We start from the raw sequence: 18,339 nt of genomic DNA on the forward strand, positions 1-18,339 counted from the left end.
CTCCCCCACCACATCCCTTCCCCATCATCATATCTCCCCCACCACATCCCTTCCCCATCATCATGTCTCCCCCACCACATCCGTTCCCCATCATCATGTCTCCCCACCCCAATCACATCCATTCTCCATCATTATGTCTCCCCCACCTTCTGTCACATCCTCACATCCCTTCTTCCTAGCTTAGATTCCAGGCTCACATTGTAATCACTTCCTTTCAAGCACTCACTTGCTTGCTTTTCTTTTCCACCTTCACACTTACCTGGAGAAATCCCAACCTCCGTGAGATCCAACTCTCTACCTGCACCCTCAAGCTGAACAAAGATGGAAAAATCCACACATTTGTGCAGGATAATTGTGTTAGATTCCTGACCACTGACCTCCAGGGGTCCCAGTGGTGCCGGTGGATCCTACTTCACCTCCAGAGTCCTGAATGACTCCCCCACAGTCCTGTGTGATGACTTCACACCTTCTCTCTCCTTTGACCTTCAACACCACCTTCCCCAACTTAAATCTCAGCTGATGACCTTCCTTCTGGTCTTACTGAGTAAGCAGAAGCAATTGGAAGGAAGTCTATGAACTCCTTCTCTGTGAACCACATTCACCTGCTTGCTGGCATCTGTACCCATAGGCTCAGCATTCTAGTACGGATGAATTGTCCATGTGCCCGAGGCTGATCCTGAACCAGTGCTCTGTTCCTCTCTACCTCCTTAAATACATCCCTCCAGCAAGATTCTCCTCTCCTTCCTACAGGATCATCTTCCCTCTTTGGCTCTGGGCCATTCCCATCAGCTTGAGAACATGCTGCAATATTGCCCAGTTTGAAACCGGCCATTCTAGGCCCCCATGTTCCCACCCTCACCCTTGTACATTAGAACTCCACAAAAGAGTTGTCTGTGTTCCCTGTCTCCACACCTTCTCTCTTCCACTCACTCTAATCAGAATCCCTTCCCCACTGTGCCACTCAGACAGGTCTTGCCAAGGTTGTCATTGTATTCCATGTTTCTAAATCCAGGGATCAATTCTCAGTCCTCATCACCCTTGACCCTTCCGCAGCATTTGGCACGGATGGCCACTTCCTCCTGTTGAAAGACTTTCTTCACTTGCCGTTAGATCTTCAGTCACCCAGTCCTCCTCTCACCTCACTGGCCACACTTTTACAGCCTCCTTTCCTGTCTCCTCCTCATCTCCACAACCTGTAAATCCTGGAGGGCCCCCAAAGCCCAGTCCTTGGTCTCTTCCTCCTCTCCATCCACACTCACTTCCTAGGCGATCTCATCCAGGAGGTGGAATATTTTCTGTAAATGCTGTCTCCACACTGACAACCCTGACACTGATTTTTCCAGCCTGGGTCCTGGCCATGAACACCAGACTTATCCATCCAGCTGTTTACTACTTGATGTCTCTGCGTGGAGGACTCACAGGCATCTCTGACTTAGCATGTCCAAATATGGACTCCTGACTTCACATCCCCTCACCCCACACTTCCCAACTTTCCAATCTTTCCTCATGGCAGTAAAAGATGACGACATCATCCTTGATTGCTCTCTTTCTCTTATACCCCACATTCAATTTGTTAACTGTCAACTCTTCCATTAAATTGTATTCAGAATCTGTTGACTTCACCCCATCCAAGTCCAACCCAGCGTGGTCTCTTGCCTGCTATGGTGGTCTTCTCGCTGGTGTCTCTGTGTCCACACTGGCCTCTGTTGGAGTTTCCTTGTAGCGCAAATAGTCACCAGAGCCTGTGCTTCAAGATCTAGATCTGCTCCAAGCCAGCCCCATGAAGCAGGTCTCCCCGTAAAATTCCCATAAAGATCTGTTCTCAGGAAAGAAACTGATCAACACGCAGATGTGCATGTCTGCTCCCATGCTGGGGATGGGGTTTTGTTTAATAGGCACTGTATTTGTTTCCCATTGTGGCCATAACAAGTTATTACAAATCAGTGATGTGAAACGACACGAATGTATTATCTGATAGCTCTGTACGTTAGAAGCCCAACATGGATCTCTCTGGGCTAAATCCAGATGTCTGCAGGGCTGCATTCTTTCCTGGAAGCTCTAAGGGAGACTCCATTTCCTTGCTTTTTCCAGCTTCTAGAGACCACTACTTTCCTTGGCTTGTGGCCCCTTCCTCCATCCTCAAAGCCAGCAATGTTGCATCTCCTTCACGCTCTATCCATCTTGGCACTTGCTCCTACCAAAGCCAGGAAAAGTTCTCTGCTTTTAAGGATTCCTATGATTAGACTGGATGATCCAGGATAATGTCCCCACCTCAAGGTCCTGCCCTTCATTACATCTGCAATGTCCCTTTCGCCATGTAAGGTAACATATTCAAGGTTCTGGGGATTAGGGCATAGACATCTTTGGGGCCACAGGCACGAAGCCTTAGGAGAGGGCTTCCCTGTCTTTTCACTGGAAAATCCCTAATGCGGAAGAGAATGAACAGAGCCCCTGGGACTGAGGCCTCACCCTGAGCTCTCAGTTGCTCCATACAGATCTTTGAAATCCTTTTTATGCTTAACATTTCTATACATTTTAAATATCCATAAATACAATACATTCACACTTGTTTTGACATGGAAAATGTTTTTAATTGCTTGCAAATTCAATTACTTACCATTCCTCCCTCCCCAAACTTGGAGTGCCTCTTCTTGCTGCTGGCAGATACAGCACATTTTTCAGCAACTTTGGGCAACCCAGCTTACCCACCACCCTCATTTTGCAATCCTCATTTTCACCTGAGCCTCATAATATCTGTGAACAGCACAGCTTAAGCCAAGGTTCTGAGACGCTAATGATGGTTTTCTGGCGCCAGCTGGTAAGTGAGGATAACATTTGGGGCAAAAGGATCTCCTTGGCCCAGCCGAAGACAAATCAGGTGGAGAACTGCCCCTTGCTGTAATCCACTCAGCTGGCACTGGGTGTGGGGGTGCAGGGCCCTGTTCCAGGCAGTGTGGGGAACCAGACATGTGAACCAATCGCATGGCCACTGTGTCCCGGTGTGGAATGTCCTGAGTGTTTGAACCCTTTGCAGATCAAAGTGAGGTCCGGGGACTACCTACATCAGCATGACCTTGGAGCTAGGGAGAGAGGCAGAATCTCAGGCCTGCTGAACTGGCATCTGCATTCTAGCAAGATCCCCAGGCCCATCAGAGTTTGAGAGGTGTTGCTCTAACCCTCCATTCCTTCATGAATCAATCACAGACGTTGATTATCCAGCCTTGTGCTGAGCACAGGGATGCAACACTGAGTTTGACCCAGTGCACACCCATAAGGGCTCTCAGTCTTGCAGGATCTCACAAAGGCCTACATTTGCTTTGGGAACCTGGGACTGGGGAAGAGCTTCTAAAGAGGGAAGGCAGTAGGGAGGTCTTCCTGGAGGAGGTGGCATCTTGGCTGGTCTTTGAACGATAAGGGGGATTTCACCAGATGGAGATAGGACAGAAGGGCATACCTGGCAGAAGGAATAGGGTGAACAAAGCTGGGTGGTATCATCTGTCGTTGGTGGCAAGGGGAGACATAGTATATTAGTGTCCCAGGACTGCCATAACATGGGTGGCTTAAGCAACAGAGATTCATTTTCTCATAGATCTGAAGGCTGGAAGTCCAAGATCAAGGTGTTGGCAGGGTTGGTTCCTTCTGTGGCCTCTCTCCTTGGCTTGCAAAGGCCCATCTTCTCCCTGTGTCTTCATGGGGTCTTCCCTCTGTGTCCAAATTTCTTCTTGTAAGGACACTGGTCATATTCTATTAGGGCCCACAGTAACCTCATTTTAACTGAATTACCTCTTTAAACACCCTGTCTCCAAATACAGTCACATGCTGATGTACTGGGGGTTAAGACTTCCACATACAAATTTGGAGGGGTGGGGGTCACAGCTTTGCCCCTAACACCTAGTATATGAAATGAGGGTGGAAGAGTGTGCAGGGCCTGAGACACTTCAGTGCCAGGTCCAGAAGCTTGCAGTTTCTCTTCAAGGCCATAAGGAGCCATAGAAGGTTATAGAGCAGGGGAGTGCAGCACCATCAGAGCTGCAATTGAGTTCCAGGCCTCAGGTTTATAGCAGACAAAAGGCTCACCATCACCCCTAATTCAAGGGGTGAATCAGGCATGGTCTCTACCCTTGCAGAGAGTTTGGGGACCTAGGCCCATGGGGGACTGGGAAGCTGCTTCCTCACTGCAGTTTCTTCATCAGCAAAATGGACCTAGGTACGTGATGTAGCATTTCCTGACCCAAGGGATCCATCAGCTGTGATAGGATTTTGGAGGGACCTGTACTAGCACCTCCGTCTTCACAAGTTGTGCATTTTTTTTCATGGTTTAATGACTTCACCTTCTTTTTGACTTTTATATTATGAAAAATTTCAAACCTATAGAAGAGTAGACAGAAGAGTATCATGAATACCCATGTACCTATTACCCAGATTTAATAAATCTTAACATTTTGTTATGCTTCATCTATTTTTTTCTGAAGAATTTATAAAAATATTACAAATCTTCATATTCTATCCCCTAAATATTTCAGCGCATTCCCTAATAATCACAATACCATTAGTACACTTAACAGATTTAAAAAAAAAAAAGTTTTTTTGAGGCAAGGTCTCACTCTGTCACCCAGGCTGGAGTGCAGTGGCACAATTATGGGTTCTTGCAGCCTCAACCTCCCCAGCGCAAACGATTCTCTCACCTCAGTCTCCTGCGCAGCTGGGACCACAGGCACACACCACCACTCCTGGCTAATTATTTTTTTAATTTTTAGTAAAGACAAGGTCTTGCTACATTGCCCAGGCTGGTCTCAAACTCCTGAGCTCAAGCCATCTCCTACCTTGGTCTCCCAAAGTGCTGGGATTGCAGGCATGAGCCACTGCGCCCGGCCCCCTAACAAAATGAAAAATAATGTCCTCATACTAATCAATTTCCAGTTCCTGTTCAAGTCTCCCCTCTTAGCCCCAACAAAATGTCTCTACTTCTGAAATTTGTAAGTGAATATTAGGAAAAAGATCAAATCCATAATAGCAAGAGGATATAACATTGATATATATGGATACACATTTATATACACACAAATTTTTTTTATTGTTTTAAAAATTATGTCAGATTTTAAGACATATGTGAAAGAATGTTCCAGGTGGTTGGACTCCTGTGAGGCAGCACTTGTGAAGGTGGTTAGGTTTGTCCAAGGCTTCGTGAGCTGTGAAGGGTTTTGCACGTTGCAGAGGGTGGTGCCCACGTGGAGTGGCTGGTGGCCATCACAGGGCATCATGGAGTGAGGTGACTGAAGTGCAGGGCTCTGAGTCCAGGCTGCGGGACAGGCGTGGTTTCCCGAAGCCTGGGCCTCTTTCCCCGCTGCTGTACTTCCCCTCCCCTTTCCTCCCATGAGGATGGGCTGTACTGGCTCCCGGAGCCTCAGCCTCATGACCCCTGTGGGGAGAGTGAGGCACACGGCCTAGATTTCTGGAACAGGAAATAGCCTGTCGGGAACCCAGGGTTGAAATTCTGCAAGCAGAAATTGTGAGCTGGTGGCCACGGGGCTGCACACTCACCACCCCTTAGACTGGAGATGAGAACAGAGACGGTGATCATTGTAACGACCCATGATTGAGCCACTCAATCATTCACTGAGCTCTTGCTGTGTGTTAAGTGCTTGTCAGGAGCTGTCTGATTTCATCCTCGAAATAACCTAATAAGCTCAGCAGATTATTCTCCCTGTTTAGCTGATGAGGAAACTGAAGCTCAGAGGTGCACTGACTTGCCCACAGACACACAGTGAGTCAGTGCAGAGACTTGACCGCTTTCTGTGTGACCGCAGAGATCACACCATGAGCTTTGGCTGCCCGCGTACTCTACACAGAGGGAGTGCAGAGGAGATTCAGGGAAGCCTTTTCTCACGAAGTTACATTTGAGCTGGGTCTCGAAGGATGAGTAGAAGTCAGAGTTCACAGAAGGAGAAGGAGAGAAAGGGTGCTCCAGGCAAAGGAACCGTTATGGCCAAAGTTGTGAAGGCCACAGGAGAGGTTCCCTAGAGGGCCCCACCAAAGTTCTCACTGCTCACGTGTGCCCTCTGTCCTCCAGGTGGCCGGGATAGGGCTGGGCGGCCCCTGCTTCTGGTGTCAACTACAGAGGGTGCCTGGGAGGCGCCGTGGTGCACAGCTTCAGAGGTCACCAAGCTACTCTCCTACCTGTGCACCATCCCCAGGTAAGGGTCTGGGCCACCCTGACTGCTCCATCCCCACCTCAACCTTCTGGGCCCAGAGCCCTGGACCAGACACTGAGTGGAGAGGCACCATAGCCTTCCATCCAGTCGTCTGTTCACAGAGCCAGTCCCCCAGAGAGATGCTGGGGGAAAGCAAAACAGCCTCAGTCCCTGCCATCGGGGGGTTGTCAGGCTGGTGGGAGAGACAGACAGAGTGTGAGAAACAAACCATGGCCAAGAAACTTTCAGGAGTGTCATTGTGATGAAGAGAAGAGCGATGTTTGTAGATCAGTGGTTTTTGATTTTTTTTTTTTTTTTTTTTTTTTTTTTGAGACAGAGTTTCACTCTTGTTGCCCAGGCTGGAGTGTAATGGCACAATCTCAGCTCACTGCAACCCCTGCCTCCCAGGTTCAAGCGATTCTCCTACCTCAGCCTCCCGAGTAGCTGGGATTACAGGCATGCGCCACCACACCCGGCTAATTTTGTATTTTTAGTAGAGACGGGGTTTCTCCATGTTGGTCAGGCTGGTCTCGAACTCCCGACCTCAGGTGATCCACCTGCCTTGGTCTCCCAAAGTGCTGGGATTACAGTTGTGAGCCACTGCGCCTGGCCGGTTTTCAAACAGGAGGGTGCATTAGAATCACCTGGTGGGCTGTTAAAACAGATTGCAGGGGCCCATCCCCCAGATTTTCTGATTCAGTTGATGAAGGTGGGTGGGACCTGAAAATCTGCATTTGTAACAAATTTCCTGGCGATAACAGATGCTGGGTCTGGGACCACACTTTGAGAACCACTGTTGTAGAGTGAGAAGAATAGGGGATGTTAATTTCAATTGGGAAATCGGGAAAGCCTTCCCTGAGGAGGTGATAATTGAACTGTCATCTGTATTATAAATATTTGAATAAACAAAGGAAAGGGGTGAATGAGTAAATGAATGAATGAGAGAGTGAAAGAGTGAGTGAGTGAGTCAATGAGTGAGTGAGTGAATGAGTGAGTAAATGAGTGAGTGAATGAGTGAGTGAATGAATGAGTGAATGAGTGAGTGAGTGAATGAGTGAGTGAATGAATGAGTGAGTGAATGAGTGAGTGAATGAATGAGTGAATGAGTGAGTGAATGAGTGAGTGAGTGAGTGAATGATGAGTGGACTCAGGCTGATTTCTAATGCTCCTCTTAACACTCCTACCCCTACCACCATTCAGACTTAATGGACTGGCTGGGGAAGAGGCACCCTCCTTTCCTCTGGGACCCAGCCCCTAGCCAGGGCAGTGTTAGAGGGGACACTGCTCAGTACTGGCTAATAAGCTCCAACTCAACCTAGAGGTCTGCTGCTGGGGGTAAGGGGTGGAAGGTGATAGAACCCTCTGGAACTTTCTTCATGCATCCCACCCCACTGGAGCCATCACTGCCACCTGCTGGTCACTGACATTTTTTTTCTTCTTTTCCAAGGTGGAGTGGCTTTTCTGGACTGAGTGGGAGATGGGACCCCCTTTTCTGTGGTGGAAAGTGACTAGCGTGGTAGACAGAGCTCTGGGATCGCACCCACTGGCTATGGGACCATAGGGAAATAACCTCCCCTCCCCAAGGCTCGCCTGAATAAAGGGCATGACCAAGAGGGCTCTAAGGACCAAGCTGGGCACAAGTGGCAGGGATGAGGGGGTGTGGACAACTGTGGAGTGCAGTGCACACCAGGTGCTTGTGTGCTGGGCTGGTTTTCTCCACTTGTGCTCTGAATGAACCTTGGCTGGGCCCCTGCTCTGGGCTTGGCTTCATGCTACATGGTGCTAGGGACAGAGGCTCCTTACACGGGGCCCTGACTTTAAAGGGCCTCCAGGTTGGTAGCAGAGACAAGTCTGGAAACAAATCACTGTCCAGCATGGGCATCGCCAGAGGGAGGCAAGGACATAAAGCCAGAGACTTGAAATCACCTCCCAGAGCCTCCTGTCACTATCTGTCACTGGGCCTTTCTGTGCTCAGTTTCCCCTTCTAGGATAATCATAGCAAATACTTACATCCCGTTTACTTGCTCTGTGCAGTCACTGAGTGCTTTACACGAATGAATTCGTCAGTCCTCACTACAGCCCATAAGGCCAGTACTATCATTATGAAATTGACTCAGGGAGATGAAATCACTTGCCCAGATCACAAGGTACTAATGGCAGTGCCACAGCTCTACCCTCCCACTGGGCCACCTCAGGTTTTGCCTCTGCACTGAGTGGCTGTAAGGCTTGAAGGCAGTTGGAGGCTATTTTGCAGTCCTGCCTGATCATCAGACTGGCCAAGGGTGCTTGGAACCACACAGATTCCCTGGCCACCCTTTACCCACTGGCCAGATGGCTAAGGGGTGGGGATGGGGGAGGAGAGGGGTGAGAAATCTGTATTTTAACAAGTCTTGAAAATTGGGCCAGTTTGGAAAATCCTAAGATAGTCACTGAAAAGTGGCCCACTGTAAGCTCAGTGCAATGTGGCTGAACCAGGGAGAGTGTTTTGGCTGTAATCAACAGAAATTCCCATTTAAAATGTTTTATCTGTTAAGGAAATGTATCATTCTATGGCTCTGCCTCATATCTCTTTGTAAGAACTTTTTAAAGGAGAGAATGTCTTTCCCAGAAGCCCCTTCCCCCAGAAAACTTCCCCTCACATCTCATTGGCCAGAAATGTCACATGACCCTCCCCCATCTAAACCAATCACTGGCCAGAGGAATTAGGTCACTACTGTTGGCCTCAACGAATCAGAAGCCAGGCTCTGGGGAAACATGGCTTTTTGGAAGGAGTTGGATTCTTGAACAAAATAAGGATTCTGCCTACACAAAAAAGTGGGTGAGTCCCAAGTGACTCACCTACTGTACCTGGGTTAGTTGCTAGAGTTCGGAATAGTAGGGCTATAAACGAGGGCTGTATGAGGTATTGCAGGAGCACCAAAGAGGAAGCAAAGGGCTCTGCCTGGAGAAGAACCATGGAGGACTTCCTGGAAGGGGCATTGGAACCTGGTCTAACAGGATGAAGAGTTCACCAGTAAATCAAGATTTCTAGCAGCCAGGTTCCCTCACCTTCCACTAGGTTCTGCCCCCTGTCCAAGGCCATCCAGCAAGACTGTCAATTCTGTTTACCACCCACAGGCCTGAAGATAAAGCCAAGGGGCTGGCGGTCCTGATCGATGCCAGGAAACAGCCCCCACAGCCTGGTCTGGTCAGTGCCCTGCAGGCCACCCAGGTGAGTGGGAGGTGGAGAGCCTTAGCCTAGTAAGTCCTGGAAGCCTCCAGGGGCCTCCTGACATTCACAGAGCCCAGGAGTGCTTAGGGCTGGGACCGGGACTCTCAAGCAGGGACTTTTACCGCAGACAACAGAAAACTCAGCCCTAGCAAGCTTGAAGCTCATTGGTTCATGTCACTGGACAGTCCAGGAGCCAAGTCCAGTTTCAAGTATGGCTCGATCCAAGGGCTCAGCTATTGTCACTAGAATCTGGTTCCTCTCTCTCCATTTCTGACCCCGTTCTCTTTGGAGGATGCCAAGCCATCCCGCTTGGCACCACGTGCCCCTTGGTGGCCGGATGGCTCCCAGCAGCTCTGACTTCACATGGTCTCTAATTTAAATCCACTAGGAAAGAGTAACAGATTATCTTCCCAGAGGTCTCAGCAAACATTTATTTGTGTCTCAGTTACAGTGGGTTCAGGAGTCCCTCCACACCCAACCCTGTGGCCTGGGGGTGAATGCTACACACTGATTGGCTTAGACTTAGATCACATAAAGCTCATGAGCTGAGAAGGGAGGAGAGAAGAGATTCCTATCCAGCCATTATGGGCAGCAGAGTCAATGGAGGTTCTGCATCTGCTTACCTTATGGTCTGACCACCTTCGCTTTGTAGATGGGCAAACTGAGGCTCAGAGGGGCAGGTCATCTAGAAAGGTTTGCAACACAGCTTGAACCTCCTGCTCTCATGACTTCCAACCAATGATTCACGGTCCAAACATATCACACAAAGATCCCAGCCATGGGGGGGCCCCATCCTGTCCTTGTGGCCCATTTGCCTGCATCTTACAGGGGATGAAGGAGGAAATCAAAGTGTGTGAGGCTTCATGAAGGCTTGGGCAGAGCAACTCTGCAGTGGTTGTCTTTGACAGGCTCAGGTCCCAGCCTCCATCCGCACTATTCTCTTCCTGGGGGAGAAGGAGTCGGCTCTCCAGCTGCAGACATTACCTGACATCCAGGTGAGGGGGACTCGGGGTCGGCGGTTGAGGAGGGGAGCTGTTGGGCTCTAGCTGAGCTGGGGTTAAGGGGAGGGAGAACTGCAGAATTCATGAGCTAGAAAAGACCTTGAAATAATCTAGTGTAGGGCAATAAATACGAGGCCTAAGCACTACCACTCCCCAGTATAGCTCCGTGGCAGGCATCTTCAAATCAGTCACAGAATGATTTCTCTCTGGCTATCCTAGCAACTCCTGGTGGGTGCTGCCACATGATCGAGAATTGCACATGGCATGGAACCTATTTGAAAAGCTTCATCTGGTCCATCCCTCCTCCCTTTCTTTTCAGAGAGGGAAACTGAAGCCTAAGGCCACACAGCAAGCTAGACACAGAGCTGAAGTCACCTGACTCCAGTGCCTTTTTCACACTGTGGTCAGGCCTGCTCTTCCTGTATTTCTCGCTCTAATTAATACAAATGTGAAGCTGAAGTGAGACTTTGCAGGAAAGAGCCCTGCAGCTCCCTTTAATTAGTGCCACACACCACAATAATGAGTATGGGCAGTCAGTCCTCTGTCCTGCTTCGGGATGTGATTTTCAAACTCTCCTTCCTTCTGGTGAGTGAAGAGGCACATTGTGGGCTGGAGATGTGCTTTTCCAACTTTAATGTGCTTACTGATCTCTTGGGGAAATACATTAACGTGCAGGTTCTGATTGAGTAGTTCTGGATGGGTCCTGGGACTCTGAATTTCCAACATGCCCTAGGTGATGCTGGCGCTGCTGGCCCATGGACCACACTTTGAGTAGCAGGAATATCAGGTGGGTCCAAAAAAACCACAGAATCCACCGAATCCCAAGCCTAGGTACTGGAGCTATTCCCAACATAAACCTCAAATTTCTCTGCCTGGGAGAAGCAGTCACCTAGTTCTTATTCCATCTCTTAGGGGACACTGTTGGGATTTAGTGACTTTTCTCACCAGCCCCAAGAAAGAAACAGCTCTTGGTGGCTCCTCAGGGAACTGTGCAAGGATTACAAAGAAGTTTCATCACAAGGGCCAGCTTCATTCTGTTTGTGTGATTGCCCAGAGAGCTGTACTGGGAAGGAGCCAAGCTCAGAGGGAGCAAGTGCTATGATTGATTAATGATGTCTGCCTTGGGCACAGGCTAGGAGAGTGGCAGTATGAGTGCTGTTTATTTGCCATTCCTTAACTAGGGTCTGGTTCTGAATTTTGATTTGTAAGAGTTTCCAGAGAAGATTGGTTGCCCACAAAGCAACTTTTAAAGCTGGAGTCAGCCTTACTTCTGGGAGGTGAACTGGTGCTGGGGCAGGGATCTGGGCAGGACCTTCTAAAATGACTGTCCTCACATTGAGTCCCTGGTTCTCCTGATTCTTTGGTCTGCAGGTGGAGGTGCTGACCTCATTGAAGGCCCTCAGCCACCATGTGGACCCCAGCCAGCTGCCCGCAGCCCTGGAAGGCCCCTTCCCCTACTGCCACACCGAGTGGGTGCAATTCTTCCAGGTGTTTACCATCACAGCCTTTAGCCCCTGACCTCCACTCCTCTTCCTCTCTTCACTCTTCTGCCTCATGGATCCATCAACCCCGCTATGCTAAAAAATGAACAGTCACTCAACAAATGTTTACAATGAAGGTACAGAGTAGAATGATTAAGAGCTCAGGCTCTGGGGCCAGGCTGCGTGCGTTGCAATCCCAGCTCTGCTGTGTGATTTTGGATAAGTTACTTACCTTCTCTGAGCCTTGGTTTCCGCATCAGCTAAATAGAGGATAATAACAGTACCTCCTCATGGGGTTTTTGTGAAGATTAATTTAGTTAATGTGGGCGAAGAGCTTAGAAGAGTGTCTGGCACATAAGAGCTATGTCTATGTTAACTGAAAATAAATTTACAGGGCTGGGCGCTGTGGTTCACACCTGTAATCCCAGCACGTTGAGAGGCCGAGGTGGTTGGATCACATGAGGTCAGGATTTTGAGACCAGCCTGGCCAACATGCTAAAACCTCATATCTACTAAAAATACAAGAAAGAAAAAGTTAGCCATGCATGGTGGTATGCACTTGTAGTCCCAGCTACTTAGGAGGCTGAGGCATGAGAATCACTTGAACCCAGGAGGCGGAGATTGCAGTGAGCCAAGATCACACCACTGCACTCCAGCCTAGGTGGCAGAGTGAGACTCTGTCTCAAAAATAATCATAAAATAAAATGAAATAAATTTGCAGGCACTTGCTCTGTGGACCCACACAACTCAGGAAGCTCAGGGTCTGGTTCCCTCCGATCAGAGGGAGGAAATAAGGCAGCTGCCAGTGCTGGGCTCCTTTCCTGTGTAATCACAGTCCCTCCTCCCCACAACCCCAAGAGGGGGCATTTCATACCCAATGTAGTACATGCGGACACATAGGGCGAGGGTGCCTTTCAGTGGGCTTAAACCACACCGAAACCCGTGCCCATCAATGACCCTGGCTTCTCTCTAGACCAGGGTTGTTCAACCTTAACCTATTCACATTTGGGGTTGAGCAATTCTGTTTTGTGGGGAGCTGTCTTGTACATTGCGACATGCTAGGCACCAGCCCCGGCTCTACCCACTGTTCGCACCCCACAAATGATGACAATTAAAGAATGTCTCCTGACATTGCCGAATGTCCCCGGGGAGCAAAGTCACCCCTCATTGAGAACCACTGGTCTATACTAACAGTCTAACATGGTGGCTTATTTACTTTTTGCCCAGGTGATTTTTTTTTAAAATTGTGTGTTTTTGAATAGGCAGTAAGTATATTCACAGTTCAAATGGTACAAAAAGATACCTACTGAACAATTCCCTTTTCTGCTTGTCCCCCAGGGTCCTAGCTTCCCTTTCCAGAGGCCTCCAATGAATCCACTGGGTTTTGAACTGTATTTTAGCTTTAAACCCTTTCCTTTACATGAAATCTTACCAATAGACCCACTACGTAGATCTGAGAATGACGATAAACACAGTACGGGCTGGGCTCTGTTCTAAGTGCCTTGCAAATATTAATGGGTTTAATCCTGACACAACCCTATAAGGAGGAACTACTATGATCTCCATTTTAAAGAGGAGGAAGCAGAGACACAGAGAGGTTAAGTAACTTGCCCCCCAAGGCCTCACAGCTTGTAAGTGATGGAGCTGGGCTGAAGTGGGACTCAGCCGAGAATGTTCCCCTAACTCTGCCCTCTTCCTTCCCTTACCAACCACAGTATCCCCACCGGCCTGGGAGTCGCTCAGGCCTGTCTCCTTTCTTCTCCCTCACTCATATTCAACACCAGTGGTTCTCAAAGTGTGGTCCCCCAGGCCAGCAGCATGAGCAACACCTGGGAACTCATTAGAAATGCACTTTCTACCATGCCTCGCCCCAGAGGAACTGAAGCAGACACACAGGAGCAGAGCCCAGAGCCTGTGTTTTAACCAGCTCTCTGGTGCTTCTGATGCACCTGGAGTTGGAGAGCCACTGCTTCCCACCTCCCCTGTGCGCTCCTGGGATGGAAGAGGTATCCTCTGGGTTGGCCTGGACTGACACCCACCCTCTGGTCCTCTGTCCTGCAGAAGCTGGACCCTTTCCTTGCTGACCTCCAGCAGGCCTCTTCCCTGCTACAAGCTTCCATCGAGGAATTCGAGAAGGCCGACCCCCCTGGCGGGATGCAGGTGAGCCTGGAGCATGGTGGGTGGGGAAGCCACACTACGTCCCAGACTCCAGGGACCAAGGACTTTGAGAAGGGGGCAGCCTGGGGAAAAGGGGGAGGACATTATCATCCCTGTTTTTCATCATTCACTTGACTCATATTTGAGGGGCACCCACTTTGTACCCTGCACTGGAGACCAGCCTGGGGCGAACTGACTTGTCCCTGCCCTCTCGGGGTTCATGGTGCTGCGGCAGAAGTGGTAGTTTAAAAAGCAAACACATAAATGGGTATGTCATTCCAAGTTGTGTCAAGTCCTGCGGAAGTAAGATTGGGAGTAATGAGGGAGGAGGGCCTCTCTGAAGAGCTGGAGTTTAAGTTGAGGCTTGAAGTTTGAGAAGGAGCCTGCCTTTGTTGGGGGCTGTGCGCCAGGCAGGGGGCAAACCCTTGCAAAGGCCCTGAGGTGGGATTATACCTGGGGTGTTCAGGAGTAGCAAGGAGGCCAATGTGGAGCAGAATGAGTGGGAGAGAAGCACGAGTGGAGCTTCTAGATGCAGCGGGAGCTGGACCAAGGAAGAGTTGGTCTGGGATTCAATTTGAAGCCTGCAGGGAAGCCACTGGAGAGTTTTAAACCAGGGGTTATCAGATTTGCAGAGATCCGTTCAACTGCCATGTGGAGAATAGACTGTAGGGGGAGCCAGAGGGCAGCAGGGAGATCAGTGAAGAGGCTGGAATGGGTGTCCCAGCAAGAGATGCTGGAGGGTGGACCAGAGAGGTTGCCATGGTGATGAGAGGGGGCGTGGCTAAAGGGGATGTTTTAGAGGCAGAAACGACAGACTTTCTGGAGGACCTTGAATGCCAAACTGGGAGTTGGACTTGATCTGGGTGTGGGGAGCCTTGGAAGGTTGCAAAGGGAGAGTGGGGATGGGGCCTCAGGGCACCTCCCTACGCTGGCAGGAGGCCACCAGGTGCCTGAGCAAGTCCAAGGAGCTGATGGAGGCTGTGCTGAGGGACCCGGGCCTACTGGGCCTCCAGCGGGAAGGTGGAGCCACCCTGGCCAGGCTGCAGCGTGATGCCAGCAGGCTGGACTTCAGCCCTGATGTCAGGTACAGACAGACGTCCAGGCCTTTCCTCCTCCACCCCATCCTGTTTCTGGCCCAGGAGCTTGGAGTTGGGACCACACCACCTAGGGGTCACATAGCCAAGCCCTGAGGGTGCCCAGCTTTGCAGTTGTTGCAGGGCCTGTATCCCAGGCTGAGGCCTGGTCACAGAAACCCACCCTGAGCCCTGGCAATTTCCTCGCCCCTTCTCTGCTTCCCCTCCTTCAGCCCCAGCCATCTCGAGCCTGGGATGGGCGTCGGAGGATGTCGCCTACCCATTTCTCGTCACCCTTTTGGACAAAGCACTTTCTCCGACCCACACACCAGGCTAAGCCCCTGCAAGAGCCTGTCTCATTTATTTCTGGCAAGAACCCTGTGAGGTGCACATTGTCCATTTGGCTGATGGATAACTGAGGCTCAGCGAAGGGAAATATCTGCTAGGCAGCAGCTGGTCGGGGATTTGAAGCCAGGCCTTCTGGGCATTGAACCCCTACCCAGCCCTGCCTTTCCCGGTAGGCTGCTCAAACACGCTTGTGAGAACCTCATGGTGTCTCGGGGGTCTCAGAGCCAGAATAAATTATAGACATTCCTGGAAAGTTCCAGCTTTCTTAAATTTAGGGGGTGGGGGAAAGTCAGTCATTAAATTGGTCAGTAATTGCAAGTATTTTCACCCTCTTAGAACACAGCTACTTATATTCAAAGTCAAGGGCTGGTATGCATGAGTTTTAAAGAACATTTTATTTACAGAACCAAGACCTAAATAGCACTGTGTATGTGTCCAGCATTTTTCTCAGGGCTTTACAAATACCAACTCATTTAATTCACTCCTGAGGTAGCTGTAAGTATCATCCCTATTTTACAGTGGAGGAACCTGAGGCTCAGAGAGGGTAAGTGATTAGTCCAGGGTCACACAGCTGGGATGTGGTGGGGCCCGGACTTGAATCCAGGCAGTCTGGCCCCAGAATCTTAACAAACCACCCAGAGCTGCACTAGACTTGAGAGCAGGCTCACACAGATGGATGCACGGGCAGCATTGGGTGTGGGGTCATCTCCCTGCCCCTCAGTGCCTGGTGGGGGCTGGCACTGCCTTTCTCAGCCTGTTCCACCCTCACCTGCCTGCCGGGCCCAGGCTCCTCCTGTCCACCCGAGGACCCGCAGACCCACAGCTACCAGAAGCTCCAGCAGGGGGCACTGTGGTCCCACTTGAGCTGCTGCGGGCGTTTGTTCTGCAGCGGGTCCCTGCAGCCCCAGGCTGTCCGTGTCCCTCCGTCCCTCCCTCTCCAGGCAGGCAGATATTTTCTATCCCACTCACGCACCCTGGGCCCACACCTCTTCCCTGCAAGGGTGGCAACCCGTGGGGAGCTGCAGTCAGATGGGGAGGCAGAGGTAGAGCAAGGCACCCTTCAGGAAGTTAAAAGCTTTTCTTCCACCTTCTCTCTTCCATTTTCCTTCTGAAGGCAGAGCCTCTGAAGGCAGAGGAGGGCAGAGCAGGGTTTGAAATTCCTGCCTTCACGCAAGTATCACTATGCCTGAAATCCCATCCACACTTCTTCCTTAGTGTCTTGTGGCTTTGAGCATTTTAAAAAATTATGTGCAGAAACAGCCCTGGGTGGGGTTCCAACTCAGGCTGCCATCTGCAAGTCATTTCCCCTCCCTTGACCTCAGTTTTCCCATCTGTGAAATGGAAGCAGGGCCGGCAGGCGTGTTGCAGCTACTTCCCACCATTGCAATAGAAATAGCGCGAACCTGACAAGCATCGTGCGCTGGGCACAGTGTTAAGTGTTTTGCACGCTGAGCGCTGGTTCTTTGCCCTGGCTGCCCCTGGAACCGCCTGAGGTGCTTTAGAAAGCATCAGTGTCCCAGCTGGGCGCAGTGGCTCATGCCTGTAATCCCAGCACTTTTGGAGGCCGAGGCAGACAGATCACCTGAAGTCAGGAGTTCAAGACCAGCCTGGCCAACATGTGAAACCCCATCTCTACTAAAAATACAAAAATTAGCTGGGCGTGGTGGCGTGTGCCTGTAATCCCAACTACCTGGGAGGCTGAGGCAGGAGAATCGCTGGAACCCAGGAGGCAGAGGCTGCAGTGAGCAGAGATCACGCCACTGCACTCTAGCCTGGGCGACCAGCCTGGGCGACAGAGCGAGACTCCGTCTCAAAAATAAAAGGGAAGAAAAAGAAAACATCAGTGTGTTGGTTGCACTCAGTCTGCTGACTTCGTTGGCCTGGGGCGGGGCACTAAGATTTGTTAAAGCTCCCAGGGCAGGTTATAATGTATAGCTGGAGGTGAGGGCCAGGCGCTAGATCATTTAATCCTTACAACCATGCTATGAAATGGGTTCTGTGATTATCTCCACCTCACAGAAGAGAAAGCAGAGACAGAGAGAGGTTGAGACATTTGCACAGAGCCTCCTACTAGAAGGTAGCAGAGCTGGGCTTTGAACCCAGATCTGTCCGGCCAGCTTCATACCCTTCTAGGGAAGGGGGAGGGTCATTTCACTTCCTACTGTGTTCTCTTGTCCTCCCAGTCCCATGGAAGACCAAGGCTGAGGCCCAGAAAGGTGTAGGGACCTGCCCACAGTCACACAGCAAGTTAGCTGGAAACCCAGGCTGGGACCACAGAGGTGGAGGGACAGGCCTATGTGGGGCAGAAGTACAGCAGGGTGAAGAGGGCAACACAGGCCTTTTCTCACCTCCGCCCACCTCCCAGGAGCCATCTGGCTGCAGCCACTGCCTTGTACAGCCTTGTGGATGAGCAGCTTCATGTTCTGGTCACCGCATCCAACAGCCTCCTGGGGAAGCTGGAGCTCCGTGTCCGCCTGGGCCGCCTGGAAGCTGCCATTCACCAGGTGAAAGGGGAGTCTGGCTTGGGGTGTGGGGGTTCTGCCTGGCCACATTCCACAGGAAAGCCCCGACTCTGGGCCCGGCCCTAGCCAGGTGCCTTGTTCTGGAGAAAGGACACCAGGCTGGCAGTCCCTCAAAGGCCAGGCAGGCATCCTTTATAGTTATGTGCCGGGCATAGCACATAACATGGTGCTCAATAAGTGCTCAATGAGTGAGAACATGGCCCCAAGAGCTGCATTTATTGAGCATCAACTCTGTGCCAAGCCCTGGGCCAAAGCCGTTGTGAACATCATTGCTTTCCAAACTCATCTTGGGGAAGGTGCTAGGATTTCACCCACTGCACAGACAAGGAAACTGAGGCTGGGAGACATTATGTCA

General features: G+C 50.5%; 1 protein-coding gene across 1 annotated transcript in view; it reads left to right on the forward strand.

Annotated features, from left to right (window-relative positions):
- KIAA1755 (KIAA1755 ortholog) overlaps positions 1–18,339 on the forward strand; it is a 48,287-nt gene that overhangs the window by 23,163 nt on the left and 6,785 nt on the right. Inside the window, exons 5-11 of the mRNA XM_050807011.1 lie at positions 6,071–6,194; positions 9,309–9,402; positions 10,311–10,397; positions 11,775–11,891; positions 13,946–14,044; positions 14,977–15,125; positions 17,828–17,966. Coding sequence (XP_050662968.1) covers positions 6,071–6,194; positions 9,309–9,402; positions 10,311–10,397; positions 11,775–11,891; positions 13,946–14,044; positions 14,977–15,125; positions 17,828–17,966 — 809 coding nt within the window. The remainder of the gene's footprint in view (positions 1–6,070; positions 6,195–9,308; positions 9,403–10,310; positions 10,398–11,774; positions 11,892–13,945; positions 14,045–14,976; positions 15,126–17,827; positions 17,967–18,339) is intronic.

The sequence above is a fragment of the Macaca thibetana genome, chromosome 10, assembly GCF_024542745.1.
Source record: "Macaca thibetana thibetana isolate TM-01 chromosome 10, ASM2454274v1, whole genome shotgun sequence".
In the NCBI taxonomy this organism is placed as follows: Eukaryota; Metazoa; Chordata; class Mammalia; order Primates; family Cercopithecidae; genus Macaca; species Macaca thibetana.